Genomic DNA, 12,968 nt, shown 5'->3' with positions numbered 1-12,968 from the left:
CCATTAATGTTGATTAATGAGGCAATGCTGCTTCTCCCAGAGAAGTGTTCCCTGCTGCCAGGGCTGGAAAATCTCACCCCATGTGCTGTCCCCTGTGCCCACTGAGGGGCTGAGCTGTCCCTGCTGTTCCTGCAGGGCAAGGAGCAGGAGCTGATGGAGTTCAGCAAGGAGGTGACCGAGGCCCGCGCCAACATGGAGATAGCGCAGTCGGAGCTGGAGCTCTACATGAGCAAGTACAACTCTGCCCTGGCTCAGCTCAGCCAGGCCCAGGAGGCCCTGGAGAGCACCTCCAACACCCTGAAGGAAAGGAAAGCTGCCATCAGAGACATTGCTGAGAAATTACCCCAGGCTGAGCAGCAGCTCAGGGAGGTGAGCCTTGACTTTCCCATTTCCAGTCACACACAAACCAAAGGCCCGCTCTTCTCTTTGGCAGTAATCGTGCTGAAAATAAACCACGACCCATCTCCTCTAAAACATCACTGAAAAGCTGTTTTCTTATACTTTACTGGTGGAGCAAATACTGGATTTCAGACTTTGTTAAGCCAGTGTTGACTTAACTTAAATCCTACATATTCCTGCAAGGGAACAGATTGAATTTGATACTGAGATGTGGCTGCATTTCTGAGCCTTCCTAAGGGTGCTGAGGCCCTGGCACAGGTGCCAGAGCAGCTGTGGCTGCCCCTGCATCCCTGGAAGTGCCCAAGGCCAGGCTGGACGAGGCTTGGAGCACCTGGGACAGTGGAAGGTGTCCCTGCCATGGCTGGCAATGGGGGAACTTTAATGTCCCTCCCAACTCTAACTATTCTTTGAATTTAATTTCTTGCTCCTCAATCATTCCCCAAAGAACAAAGCCATGCATTGAAGACTCCCTGGATCCAGTAGATTTTGGGAGGCTAAGCCAATGTCTTTGCACCCCCAGAAAGAGAATGCTGTGGAGAAGCTGGAAAAGGAAGAATCCAATACCAAGGATCTCGTGCGAAACCTGCGCCTAAAAGTAGAGGAAGCCAAAAGTTCTTTAGCACAAAGTCGCAGCCGAGGAAAAGTGCTGGAGGCTCTGCTCCAGCAGAAGAAATGTGGGAATATTCCTGGGATCTATGGAAGGCTGGTAAGTGTTAGAAGGCTGCTACAATTCTAGTGTGGAACTTTAGAGGAGCTGAAATGGTGTTCCTGTGATGAAGTGTGGGACGCCTCACTTCCCTGGCATTAGGAATTTGGAGAGGGATGCCTGACTTCCCTGGTATTAGGAATTTGGAGAGGGATGCCTCACTTCCCTAGTGTTAGAAGTTTGGAGAACAGAGCTGTAAATCCCATGGGCTTGCTGTAAAATCAAACATTTTCAGTTCTTTCCAAGCAATGTTACTTTAAAGTTCTGAAAATTCAGAGCTGAGTTTTCCATTCCTGTTGCACATCAGTGTAATTATAAAAGTGCTGGTTTTGTATTCTGCAGTTTTTGTCCAAGGAGAATTACCCTGTTTCAGGAAAATCAGTTTATTGCAATTTTAAGAAGTGCATTCACGGATTTACTGGGACACGACTCAAAAGGGCAGCTCAGGTGCCAACTAATGAGTGTTTGCCCCTCGTCCCTCCATTCTCAGGGAGACCTGGGAGCCATTGATGACAAATACGACGTGGCCATTTCCTCCTCGTGTGCAGCCTTGGATCACATCCTTGTGGACAACATTGACACTGCCCAGATCTGTGTGAACTTCCTGAAGGCTGGAGGGATTGGAGCTGCCACCTTTATAGCCCTGGACAAGGTGAGTCCCATCCTCGGGAAAACAAATAATATTACTGTTAATTGCAATCTAATTACATTTGTTTTGAAGCCTTAACATCCCATAGAATAACCGGGATGACCTCAACATTTATCCCAAAGATTCATTCCTTGATTTCCTGTAGATGGATGTGTGGGAAAAGAAAATGCAGAAAATCCCAACTCCTGAGAACGTCCCGCGGCTCTTTGACCTGGTGAGGATGGAGGACCCCAGGTTTCGTGTGGCCTTCTACTTTGCTCTCAGGGACACTCTGGTGGCCAAAAACCTGGAAGACGCCACCAGAATAGCATTTGAAAAGGAGCAAAGGTGGAGGGTGGTAACCCTGCAAGGACAAATCATCGAGGTGTCAGGTACTGCAGCCCCACCGGAGCTCCATTGGAAGCACTTTGTGGGTGATATCACAGCCCAAGGAGTTCTCTGAGCTCTTTTCATCCCTTTTTCGGTAGGAACCATGACTGGTGGGGGAGGAAAAGTCATGAAGGGCAGAATGGGCTCCTCAGTTGTGACAGATGTCTCAGAAGAAGAGGTGAGTACATCATGGAAATGGAATTCCAGCAGAATTCCTTCGTTTGGCCAGCTCTGACACATGTGTGTCTTTCAAAGCAGCAGGAGCAGTCTGGGATGGAAGATAATTAGAAAAGGTTACAAAGCCAAAATTCCCAATGTTAGCAGAGTTTCGAACGCTTTGAAGTGCATCAGGGATAAAAGGGTTGTCATTGGCAGGGGCTGCCCAGAAGGTTTGGAGTCCCCATCCCTGGAGGTGGCACTCAGTGCTCTGGGCTCAGGACAAAGTGGTGACCTGGCATAGGCTGGACTCCCTGTCCTGGAGGGCTTTTCCAGCCTCAGGGATTCTGTGTTTGTTCACAGCCCAGCCCATTATCTAATTCAGTCTCCCTTTGATAGCTTGGACATGACACCATTTTAGAGGAGCAGGATACCATTTACTTTTCCTGCTGAACTTCATTTAGGTTTTAAAAAATCTGGAGTTTCTCTTGTTTCTCACTCCCCAAGCTGAAGTTTCTACTCCACTTTCTCCTGTGTTTTAAGAGCTGTTGAGCACAGGGATGAGCCCTGGCTTGGTTTTGTCATGGTGACACCAGTAAATAATCCTCTCATTCTGTGTAGATCAGCAAAATGGAATCCCAGCTGCAGAGGGATTCCAAAAGAGCCGTGCAGTGTCAGGAGGAAAAATCCCAGCTTGAGGAAGACATAAGGAAACTGCAGGTGGACATCCGGGAAATGAGGAACACCTTGGAGAAATACACAGCAACTCTCCAGGTGAGAATCCCTGAGCTGCTCCCAGCTCAGCCCCACACAGGCTGCCTGCTCTCAGGGAGTTTTCAAGGACAAGATTCCAGCCCAGTTCTGTGTTCCCTGCAGGGATTTTCTGAGCAAGAAATTGCTCTCAAAAATCAAATCAAGGAACTCGAAGCCAACGTTGCTGCTGCTGCTCCAGACAAAACCAAACAGAAGGAGTTGGAAAAAGCCCTTGATGGTTATAAAAAAGGTACATTTTTTGGAGAGGGGATTTCAGATAAAAGTTGTAGTAATCTCTTTTAGCAATAGAGGAAGGAATGGGTTTGGGTTTGTGCTTCAGTTCACTATCTTGGTTTGTGACCTTGTTTTTCTAAGATGTTTCTAGAGATCAGAAAGTAAAACCCCTTTTCTTTGAAATTGCTCAAGTTCATGTTTTAGTCAAGCTAAAGTAAACATGAATTTCAGTATTTTGTTCTTTACTTAGATTTTTGTGGTTGTATCACACATTCATAGAGAAACTTAGTTTAATCAGGGCTAAGAATTGTTAATGAGGAGGCAATGGTATAAAAGTCAAGGGAAGGTTTTTGCCTTCTAACCAGGCTCTGCCATGAGTCTATAAAATAAACCCGTGCATTCTTTGTGGGAGCACATCCCTTTAGTGCAGTGATGCTGTTCAGCAGGGGCAGGAACCACACAGTCACACCAACTCCTGGGAAGTGCTTCTGGTCAGTTCTTGATATTTACCTTTTGAGCATCTTCCTGTTAATTAAATGCAAACAACGAGCTTGGAGTAACCTCTAATGCACCACCTCACGTATTTAAGTACTCTGTGCACATTAACTAATCCATGTTGAGTGGGTTTTGTGGCAGGAGAGCTTTGGTGGAGCAGTGGCAGAAAGAAGCGGGTGGATTTTGTTTGTTAAACTGTGGTCATTTGTCACAACGTGGGGAATATGTGCACTTCTCAGTAGAGAAGCAGAGCAGAGCTTCCATCTGAAATCACTTCCATGACTGTATCCCTTCAATCCTGGTGCCCTTGAGCAGTGCCAGGCTGGCACAGGGCCCCTGACTCCCCTTTTCCACGCACAGATTATGGGCGTGTGGCTGAGCAGGCCGGGAAGCTGGAGGAGGAGGTGAAACGGCTGCACCAGCTCATCATGGACACCAACAACCAGAAGCTGAAGGCTCAGCAGGACAAAATCGATAAGATTGACAAGGAAATTGATGAATGTTCCTCAGCCATCACCAAGGCTCAGGTGGCAGCCAAGAGTGCAGACAGGTACAGCACAGGGAGCCCCAGGCTGGAGCACGCAGTGTCTGTGCTAAGCGGGGCTCAGGGAGGGAAAGGGAAGTCAAATTTTGTACTTTCTAATGGTTTAACAGTCACATTTAGTCAGCATTTCTCTAGTATTTGCCTGAATTATTTCTTGAATATTACCTAAACTGAAATATTAGGAGAAAGTCCAAAATAGCACTGGACTGGATGTGCTGGAGCAGTTCAAATCTGAAGGGACTGATCTTATTAGGAGCTCTGTCAGGAAATAAAATGGGATCTATTTTTTATGGGAGCTCACTACTCCATAGAGATTCCAAACTCCTAAAGAAGAAATGAAGTCATTTAGTGAGGTCTGGCTGCTGAGGAAGACAACTTTATTTTCCTTGGATTCCTCTGGAGTGTGGGAGCTGGTGCCTAAACCAGCACTTCCTCCTTGTTGCCAGTGAAATTGTGCTCCTGGGTTATTTGCTGTGAGGTGCACAAAGCTCCCTGTCCCTGGGCAGGAACCTGAAGAAATCTGAGGAGGCTCTGCAGCGCACGCAGAAGGAGATGGAAGAAAACGAGAAGGAAATGAAGAACTTGACAGCAGAGCTGACAGCACTGGAGGAAAAAGCCACCGAGGTGATGAACGAGTGCAGGCAGGCTGAGGTGAGTCCCGGGACCACTTTGGGCTCCAGGGAAATCAGGGAGAGGAGTTAAATCCTCCCTGTATCCCACTGATACCCATTCTCTCTGCAGAGCAGCCAGGCTGTGGCAATGGTGTATTTTTATTTTTTATACTCACCTGGAAATCTATCCTAAGTCTCCCCAAAGAAATTGCTGGGTTTAAAAGTCACTTAAACATAAATTTTTCCACTTATGTAGGATTTTCCCATGTAGATCTCTGTGAGAGAGGACAAAACCAGGATGGCTGAAATGCTTTCAAATAAATCTAAGATTTGATGTATTTTATCAGCTAAAAATGAGTGTAGGACCCATTTGATTCAGATCAGGAATGAAAATACAAACTGCAGCATTTTCTCAGTCATTCCAGAATTCAGGGATAGGTTATAAATCCAAGAATATTTATTTGTTTCCATCCATAGCCGTGAGTAAATTAAGTGAAAACACACTTTGCACCCAAAAAAGGGGCAGCATTTTTGTGGGTGATTGATTAATGCCCTTTCTGGGGGCATTTGCCATTTTTCTATTCAGGAAGCTTTGCCAGCAGTGCAGGAGGAGCAGAAGAAATTACTCCAGGAGATGAAAACTATTCAAGATGCTGAACATGCCCTTCAGAGTGAGGCTCTGAGCATCAAGCTGAAAATTGAACAAATCGACAGCCACATTTCCACCCACCAGGGAAAGGTTAAATACTGGCAGAAAGAGGTAGGGAATGGTTTCGTTCCTAAAACTTATGTCAGGGAATTTGTGGAATGGTTTGGGTTGGGAGAGACCTTAAAGCTCATTCAGGGACACCTTCCACTATCCCAGGTTGCTCCAAGCCCTGTCCTGACCTTGGGCACTTCCAGGGATCCAGGGGCAGCCACAGCTGCTCTGTGGATGTCAGGATGAACCCTCAAAATCCCCTTAGAAAACAGAGCACTTGGGAGAAAATTCCTCTTCAGACCCCATCTTATTGCTGTGTATGCAGGACCAGGACAATAGGATACAGGGAATGTATTCTCTTTTTCACATCCTATTTTTAAAGGGACTTGTGGGAAGAATCTTGGAGTGTCTGGAGATCAGAAGCTTTCTTGTAGTAACCCAGAAAAACCTCCTGTTAGAAACAGCTTCCCAGGCGCTGTGTTTGCATTGCAGATCTCCAAGTTATCCCTGCACGACATCGAGGGCGAGGCCCCCGAGGAGCTGCGGGTGCTGAGCCAGGAGGAGCTGGAGGCGCTGCAGGAGCCCGACGTGCTCAGCAAGAGAATCGCGCTGCTGGAGGCACAGCGCCACCAGCTCCGCCCCAACCTGGGCGCCATCGAGGAGTACAAGAGCAAGGTACAGCCCCGCGGGCACGGCCAGCCCCGGGCATTCCGAGATCCCCAGTCCCCCTCCCTCCCTCCTTTTGGAAGCCTGGAATTTGCCTGTTCCTGTTAGCAGCTCGTCTTCAGCCAAGGAAGCTGTTTCTAGGAGCTTCCATGTGCCTTTTGTGTCCCACACCATCAATATCAGGTGACAGCGACTTCCTAGGTGATCTAGAAATCTTTTCCAACCTAAACAATTCTGTGATTCTCCTGGGAATGTTTGTTTAACAGACTCAAGTCTTCACAGGCAAGACAGACACACAGTACTCAGATTTTGCCCTCCTCACATCACTAATAGTGAACCATTCAGCAGATGAAGTCTTCTTTATTTTGACACACGTTTGGTTTTTATGTTTTCCCTCAGCAGGAGAGATGGGAAAAGAGAGACAATCTGGGGGTTTTGTTTCAGGGCTGTTAGCCAAGCTGGGAAAAGGAACGTTCAAATGGTAGGAAAAGTGATGTAAACACTAAACTGAGGAGGCAGCTGCTCCAAGTGCCCTTGGCTTTGGTTGTTTTCCCCTGCAGGAAGAGCTGTACCTGAAGCACGTGGAAGAACTGGACAACATCACCAGTGAGAGGGACAAATTCAGAGAGGCCTATGAAGAGCTGAGGAAACAGAGGCTGAATGAATTCATGGCAGGATTTAATGTCATCACCAACAAGCTGAAGGAGAACTACCAGATGCTCACACTGGGAGGGGATGCTGAGCTGGAGCTTGTGGACAGTCTGGATCCGTTCTCAGAGGGAATCATGTTCAGGTTTTCAAAATGCTTTATTAATTTTTAATCATAGTCCTTTTTCAACCTGTTTTTAAAGCAAATGCTCATTGACCATCAGTGAACCAAGACGGGCACAATGTGGGCAAATAGTGACAGAAACCACAACATTGTAGCTCTCAGATTAATTTGTTTCTCTTGGAGAAATCAGGAACTAAGCAGTTGGTAAGCTCTGAACTCATTTCCCAGCACTTCTCAATTCCCAGGTCACTTCATTCTGCCTAGGGAATGATGGCAGTGTTCTGCCAAGAATGCTCCCAGGATAAATCCATGAACTGGGAGTTCAGCTGGGCAAGGCAGTGAGGAACAGCCCCGTGTTACCCAGCTGAGCTAGGCAGAGATCAGTATTCCTGACAGACCCAACTCTTGCTCTGTTCCAGCGTCCGACCTCCCAAGAAAAGCTGGAAGAAAATCTTCAACCTGTCAGGAGGAGAGAAGACCCTGAGCTCCCTGGCCCTGGTGTTTGCCCTGCACCACTACAAACCCACCCCGCTGTATTTCATGGACGAGATCGATGCCGCCCTCGACTTCAAGAACGTCTCCATCGTAGCATTTTACATCTATGTAAGTTCCTCATGGCTCATCCTCCTGAGGGGCTCCCCCTCCTCCAGAAGGGACAAAGTGGCCACACAATTCCTGGCAGATTTAAGGTCTGGGCTGCTGCAGTTTTACTGCTCCCTCTGGCACACACAGAGTTCCCCCAAAACCATCGGCTGCTGTCAGAATCCACAAGTTTAGCTGTTAATGATGTCTCCGTGGATCCAGGCTCGTGATTTCCTGAGTTTCCTTGGATTTATACTTCCATGTCATTCCCACCAGTGTCTTTTATCTATATCTTAATTAGTAGTAATTAATTTCTTTCATGCCTTTAAAACTTTTGCCCTCAGCACATTTAATCGAAGCAAACCCCTTACACGGCTCCAGTTCAGGTAATTAAACACTGAATATTCAGTTATTATTATCTGCAGTTTTGGAAAGAAGTGACAAAGATTAGGAGCAGCTACTTCAGATTAGGGAAACACTTGGAAGTTCCCTGCCTGCAGCTGCAGTTTTAAACTTGGCTTTGTGTGCCACAGCAGGACAGAGGGGATTTTGGGAATGCCAGGCACTAACACAAATCACTTCTGTTTCAGGAACAAACCAAAAACGCCCAGTTCATCATCATCTCCCTGCGGAACAACATGTTTGAGATTGGAGACAGATTAATTGGGATTTATAAAACCCAGAACACCACCAAAAGTGTGGCCACCAACCCCAAAATCCTGGCTCTGAAAGGACTGGAGGAACTTGGTCTCCCTTTGGGCAGTGTAGCCCAAACATAGGGAGGAAGCAAATTCCAGCCCCATGGCTGCTGTCTAATCATTTGTCTGATTTCATTTTGTATCATAGACTTTGTTTTGTTTATAAATTCTAAATAAATGTTATAAAAATTTGATCTTGTTAACATAAATCCAGCATCAATAAATTCCAGTTTTTGAATGTCATTCAAAAAAATTGAGGAAAGGGAGATGGATGTAAATTGGTGAAAATAAGAATGCATCAGGTTGGGCAGGGGCAGCACCAAAAACACAGACAGCAATTTAAGGAATCAGTGTAATTTACTACATAATTCAAAAGTGCCAAGAGTTACAGGAGAAGCTCAGCAGTGCACCTAATCTTTGGCAGAGAATTCCAGCATGTTAAGGACCGAAATTCCGCAGCTGTGGATCAAGGCAAAACTCGCCTCTCCTCAGCAGAAGTGAATCAGAACTGTAGTTCAGAGGGGATCCATGCAATACAGAAAAGGGAGGATACAGAAACAGAACAAGTGTAGAGCTTTAACAATACAGCTTTTAAGTAGAAACTGAAAATAATGCTGGATTGCTGCATGAGGTTTTCAATCTAAACAGCCGACTCCTGCATTGGGGCCTGCAGGTAGGTGCAGAAATGCTGATAAATGCGCAGCAGGAATTCCCAGAGTTGCGCCAGAGGAGCTGAGATGGTGTCACATGAGATTTCCTCATACCATAATATCGCAAATGAAATCAGGAGCAGCAGAAAACCATATGGGTCCTTGTGCCATAACAACAGAAGTGAAGTCAGCATCAGTATAAGAGAAGGAAGAGCAGATAGTGCTCGATTTCTACAGCTTTTGCGAGCCAGGCTGAGCTTTGGTGTGCGGATCCTGTGCACCTGCCCTATTTCAGTTGGAGACCACATGTACTGCAGCACCTTCTTCATCCTAGGATAGATCTCCACAGGTTCAGGCTCCGGGAGCTGCCTCAGCCTGAGAGCGTGGAGCCGCAGCTGCAGCTCGTTCATCTTCTCCAGGAAAAGCAGTGGGGACTCCTCCATCACAAGGGCCAAGTGCAGCTCCTTTAGCTCTATCTCTTCTAACTTCAGTTTCTCCACCTCCTCAATGAGGGGATCGTATTTCTCCAAAATGCGGCTGTCGAGTTCATTCAGTGCACTCAGCAGAGCTGCTTTTTTGTCCTCCAAGACATCACCGAGTTCCTTAAAATACTTGAGCACAGCTTCCCTGTCACTCTGCAGGGTGCTCTGGCACTGGGCCTTCTGCTGCAGCAGCCTCTCGGCGCGCAAGAACACCTCGGAGCGGCAGGGATCCGCCAGCTGCCCCAGGAGCTGCCCCGATGCCACCCTGGCTTTCCTGTAGGCGCTCTGGAGGTCGTCGATGTTGTGCCCGCGGTGCTTGCCGACGGTGATGCACAGGCCGCACACCAGCTGCCGGTCCCGCAGGCAGTAAATGTTGAGCGGCTGCCGGGGGTGCGCCCCGCACGTCCCGGTGCTGCCGGTGCCGGCCCGCTCCTCCTGCTGGCACTTCTCGATCACGGCCTTGAGGGCGAAGTTGATGGGCAGCGCCTCGATTCCGGCGGCGGGCACGGCCACCGCAGCCCTGCAGCTGGGGCAGCTGAGGCCCGCGGCGGGCTGCAGGAGCTCCCGCAGGCACGGCCCGCAGAAGGTGTGCGAGCACGGCAGCACCCGCGGGTCCACGAAGGTGTCGCAGCAGATGGGACAGGTCAGCTCCTCCTCCAGCCGCTCCATGGCCTGCGGGGACACGCACACACACGCGCGCGCGGCGGCCACAAGGACCCGCAGGACTTCGCAAGGCAAAAGGAGCTTGTTCCAAAGCGCTTCTCTCTTCTGTAGACAACACCGTGAACATTAATTCCACTGGTCTTAAAAGCATTTCACCTGGTTGCTACACTGGACTTGGGTCAGTGGGGTAGAACATATCTATAAACAATATGAACAGAAAGCAGGATAATCGATTGTTTACATTCCTCTCGGACTTTAGCCCAGGCTTAGCCTGGCAGAAATCTTTCCTTTTTTCTCTCTGACTGAACTGAGAATATCCCCACACACACAGGCAGCGGGGATTGAGCTCTGCTCACAGCAGTCACCCACGAGCCCTAGCAGCACATCTCCTAACCAGGAATTCCCTGCCTCAGCACCTGGGGGGGAAAAAGGATGGAAGTGAGCAACGGTTCAAGGAGCACAGAAATCCCAAGCTGCACTCAGAGCATTCACCCAACCGTATCCAAATCATCCATAGCCAGCCCTTAAAAACCCAGGAAAAGCAGCAATCTGCCACTAAAAACTGCTTCCAGTGGGAAAAGCCAGAACTAGAATTTCTGAAGAACCTCAGAGCTATGGAAATTTTCTCCCTCCAGCAGTAACGTTTTCAATGCAAGCAGAAGTACAGATTTTTTTCTTTTCCTCCACTTGTTTCAAACGTTACTTTTGTAACATGAAATAGTTATAAGTTCACTAAACAGTCACGCTGAGAAGCTCTCAAGGCTCTGGCACACGAAGTCCAACTCAGCAGCCCTCAGAGGCAACACCACACCAGGAATTACTCCTGTCGCTTTAAGCACCAAACTGAAAAATTAACTTTCACTTTCCATTCTCTGCAACGTTTCCTTGTTCTGTTTCCCAGCCAAGTGAAATCGCACTGCAAAGTCACAAGTAACACTACAGCCTGTTTTCATAACAAATTACAATCCTGCTTTTCCTTCTGCTAAAAACAGGGAAATTGGTACCAAAGTTCCTTCTCTTTGTGCCACACTTTCGTCCCTGTTCATCAGTTCCAGCCAGCTCTGTGGCCTTTGCTGCAATGCAGAAATTGTCAGAGCATTCAGGATCAAAGCCCAGGGTCTAACGTGAGATCTGCAGCTGGGCTCAGGCTGAGGGAAGGCAGGAGCTGAACAGCCAGACCCAGTTCTTTGGGAGCTACATCAGCACAGAAATAAGCCTGGCTTATCTCAGTGGCCTAGCCAGGCTAGGGTCGATCAGGGCAGGCAGCCTGGGCTGCTGACTGAGCCCCTGGGCTGAAATTGAGGTGAAATGAGGCCAAATGATCAACTGTGATGTTTTATTAATGGCAGCAGGAGTTCCAGCTTTGAAGGAGAGGAAGGAAAGAGAGGAAAAGCTCAGGATCAGCACCAGGGATCCCACACTGGTACAGGAGGGAAATTTCCTTCCTAAAGAACACACATCCAACTTACCTGAGCTATGGAAAGGGTGAGAGAAGGAGTTGTTTGCTGCCAGAAAAGGAAAACTTTCACCAAACGTCTCTTGGCTGTGTCAGGAATGCCCTCAGAGCTGCAGGAGGAACATCCTCCCCAGCATACGGAGCTGCCCTGCCCCAGCCAGCCCCAGGCCTGCCCTGCTCCAGGATTTCATGAATGTTCATTTACTGACTGATTTCTGCCTGCAGACTGCATTGAAAGGTCGGAAACAGACTGGGAACACAACGGAAAGGACAGAGAAGACACCACAGAGTTCAGCAGAGAACAGAAAAGTTTTCCAGGGGAAAAAAAAAGCAGCAGGAAGCTGGGAAATGCTGGTTTTATCTGCCACAGCACGGACACTGCTGTGGAATCCAGCAACCACCAGCGTGTAGGTAAATAACTGCTTTAGGGGACAATCCCACCCCATGCCACTGTGAGGATTTAAAAGGTGAATTTGGCATTGGATAATGGCTGTGAGAGCCCATTCCAAGGGCAAAGCCCCCCCAGGAACGAGAGCTGCCAGCAAAGGAAACATCTGCACTCTCCAGATGTGGCACTGCTGAGTGCAAACCAAGGCACAGCCAGGGCTGTTCTCTGCTCTTTTAAAGTCAGAAACAATTCAGTGCCAGCCTTGGCTTGTAAGGAATCCACAGCAATTTTCACTCAACTTTGGTACTCTGCCTCCATCTCAGAGATGTTTCAAGACCGGTACAGGCAGCATTGCAATGCAGACATTTACAACAGGAACCTACGCTGGGAATTTTAACAGCAAACTTCAAGAAAGCGGGAGAAACCAGGGCAGGAATTTGGGTCACTGTGGGTCCCTTCCAAAACCCTCAGGGCATTTTATGATTCTATATCCCGCTCTATCTTTCGGTTCCATTGCCAAGAGTAACTCTGCACCCCTTGTAACCGTGTCGAAGCCCCCGGCCATGCATTTACCTGTTCTTTACCGCCCAGCCCCGGGCACTGGAGCCGGAACGAGGAGCACACACAGCTCCGGCTGTCCCCTGCACGAGTGGCCGGGAAAGGGATCCACACCTGGAACCTGCGACTCACAGCGACAGGGACGAGCTGAAAGACGAGAAAGGAGACTCGGAACCACGCGGTGCTCACCGGGCCGGGCCCCTCGGGCTGCGGGGGAGCACCGCCTGGGCGGTGGAGCCGCTCCGGGCTCCGCTGTTCGGATATGGAGCCGCTCCGGGTTTCGCTGCTCGGCGGTGGAGCCGCTCCAGGATCACCTGCTCGGCGGTGGAGCCGCTCCGGGTTTCGCTGCTCGGCGGTGGAGCCGCTCTCGCCGCCCCGCTCGGTAACGGCCGCGGCCCTCGAATGGCGATGGCGGGAGCGGGGCAGGAACGGGCGGA

At 48.8% G+C, this 12,968-nt stretch overlaps 2 protein-coding genes across 5 annotated transcripts in view; one reads left to right on the top strand and one right to left on the bottom strand.

Annotated features, from left to right (window-relative positions):
• SMC4 (structural maintenance of chromosomes 4) overlaps positions 1-8,528 on the top strand; it is a 26,717-nt gene extending 18,189 nt beyond the window's left edge. Inside the window, exons 11-24 of the mRNA XM_077785763.1 lie at positions 136-369; positions 920-1,105; positions 1,596-1,757; positions 1,900-2,125; positions 2,222-2,301; positions 2,901-3,053; positions 3,156-3,282; positions 4,122-4,311; positions 4,812-4,956; positions 5,503-5,676; positions 6,109-6,291; positions 6,843-7,075; positions 7,474-7,657; positions 8,227-8,528. Coding sequence (XP_077641889.1) covers positions 136-369; positions 920-1,105; positions 1,596-1,757; positions 1,900-2,125; positions 2,222-2,301; positions 2,901-3,053; positions 3,156-3,282; positions 4,122-4,311; positions 4,812-4,956; positions 5,503-5,676; positions 6,109-6,291; positions 6,843-7,075; positions 7,474-7,657; positions 8,227-8,415 — 2,466 coding nt within the window. The 3' untranslated portion in view covers positions 8,416-8,528. The remainder of the gene's footprint in view (positions 1-135; positions 370-919; positions 1,106-1,595; positions 1,758-1,899; positions 2,126-2,221; positions 2,302-2,900; positions 3,054-3,155; positions 3,283-4,121; positions 4,312-4,811; positions 4,957-5,502; positions 5,677-6,108; positions 6,292-6,842; positions 7,076-7,473; positions 7,658-8,226) is intronic.
• The window catches only part of TRIM59 (tripartite motif containing 59), a 17,071-nt gene extending 4,103 nt beyond the window's left edge, over positions 1-12,968 (bottom strand). The window contains exons 1-3 of one of the 4 annotated variants that reach the window (XM_077785753.1): positions 12,846-12,968; positions 12,547-12,678; positions 8,673-10,327 (exon numbers count right to left, since the gene is read on the bottom strand). In XM_077785753.1, coding sequence (XP_077641879.1) covers positions 8,975-10,135 — 1,161 coding nt within the window. In that variant the 5' untranslated portion in view covers positions 10,136-10,327; positions 12,547-12,678; positions 12,846-12,968 and the 3' untranslated portion in view covers positions 8,673-8,974. Of the gene's footprint in view, positions 1-8,672; positions 10,328-12,546; positions 12,679-12,845 lie in introns of those variants that run through there. The other 3 variants (XM_077785754.1, XM_077785755.1, XR_013340534.1) reach the window with 3 other exon arrangements.

Source organism: Lonchura striata, chromosome 10 (genome assembly GCF_046129695.1).
Source record: "Lonchura striata isolate bLonStr1 chromosome 10, bLonStr1.mat, whole genome shotgun sequence".
NCBI classification, from domain to species: Eukaryota; Metazoa; Chordata; class Aves; order Passeriformes; family Estrildidae; genus Lonchura; species Lonchura striata.
This window is presented reverse-complemented; position numbering and strand designations above follow the sequence as displayed.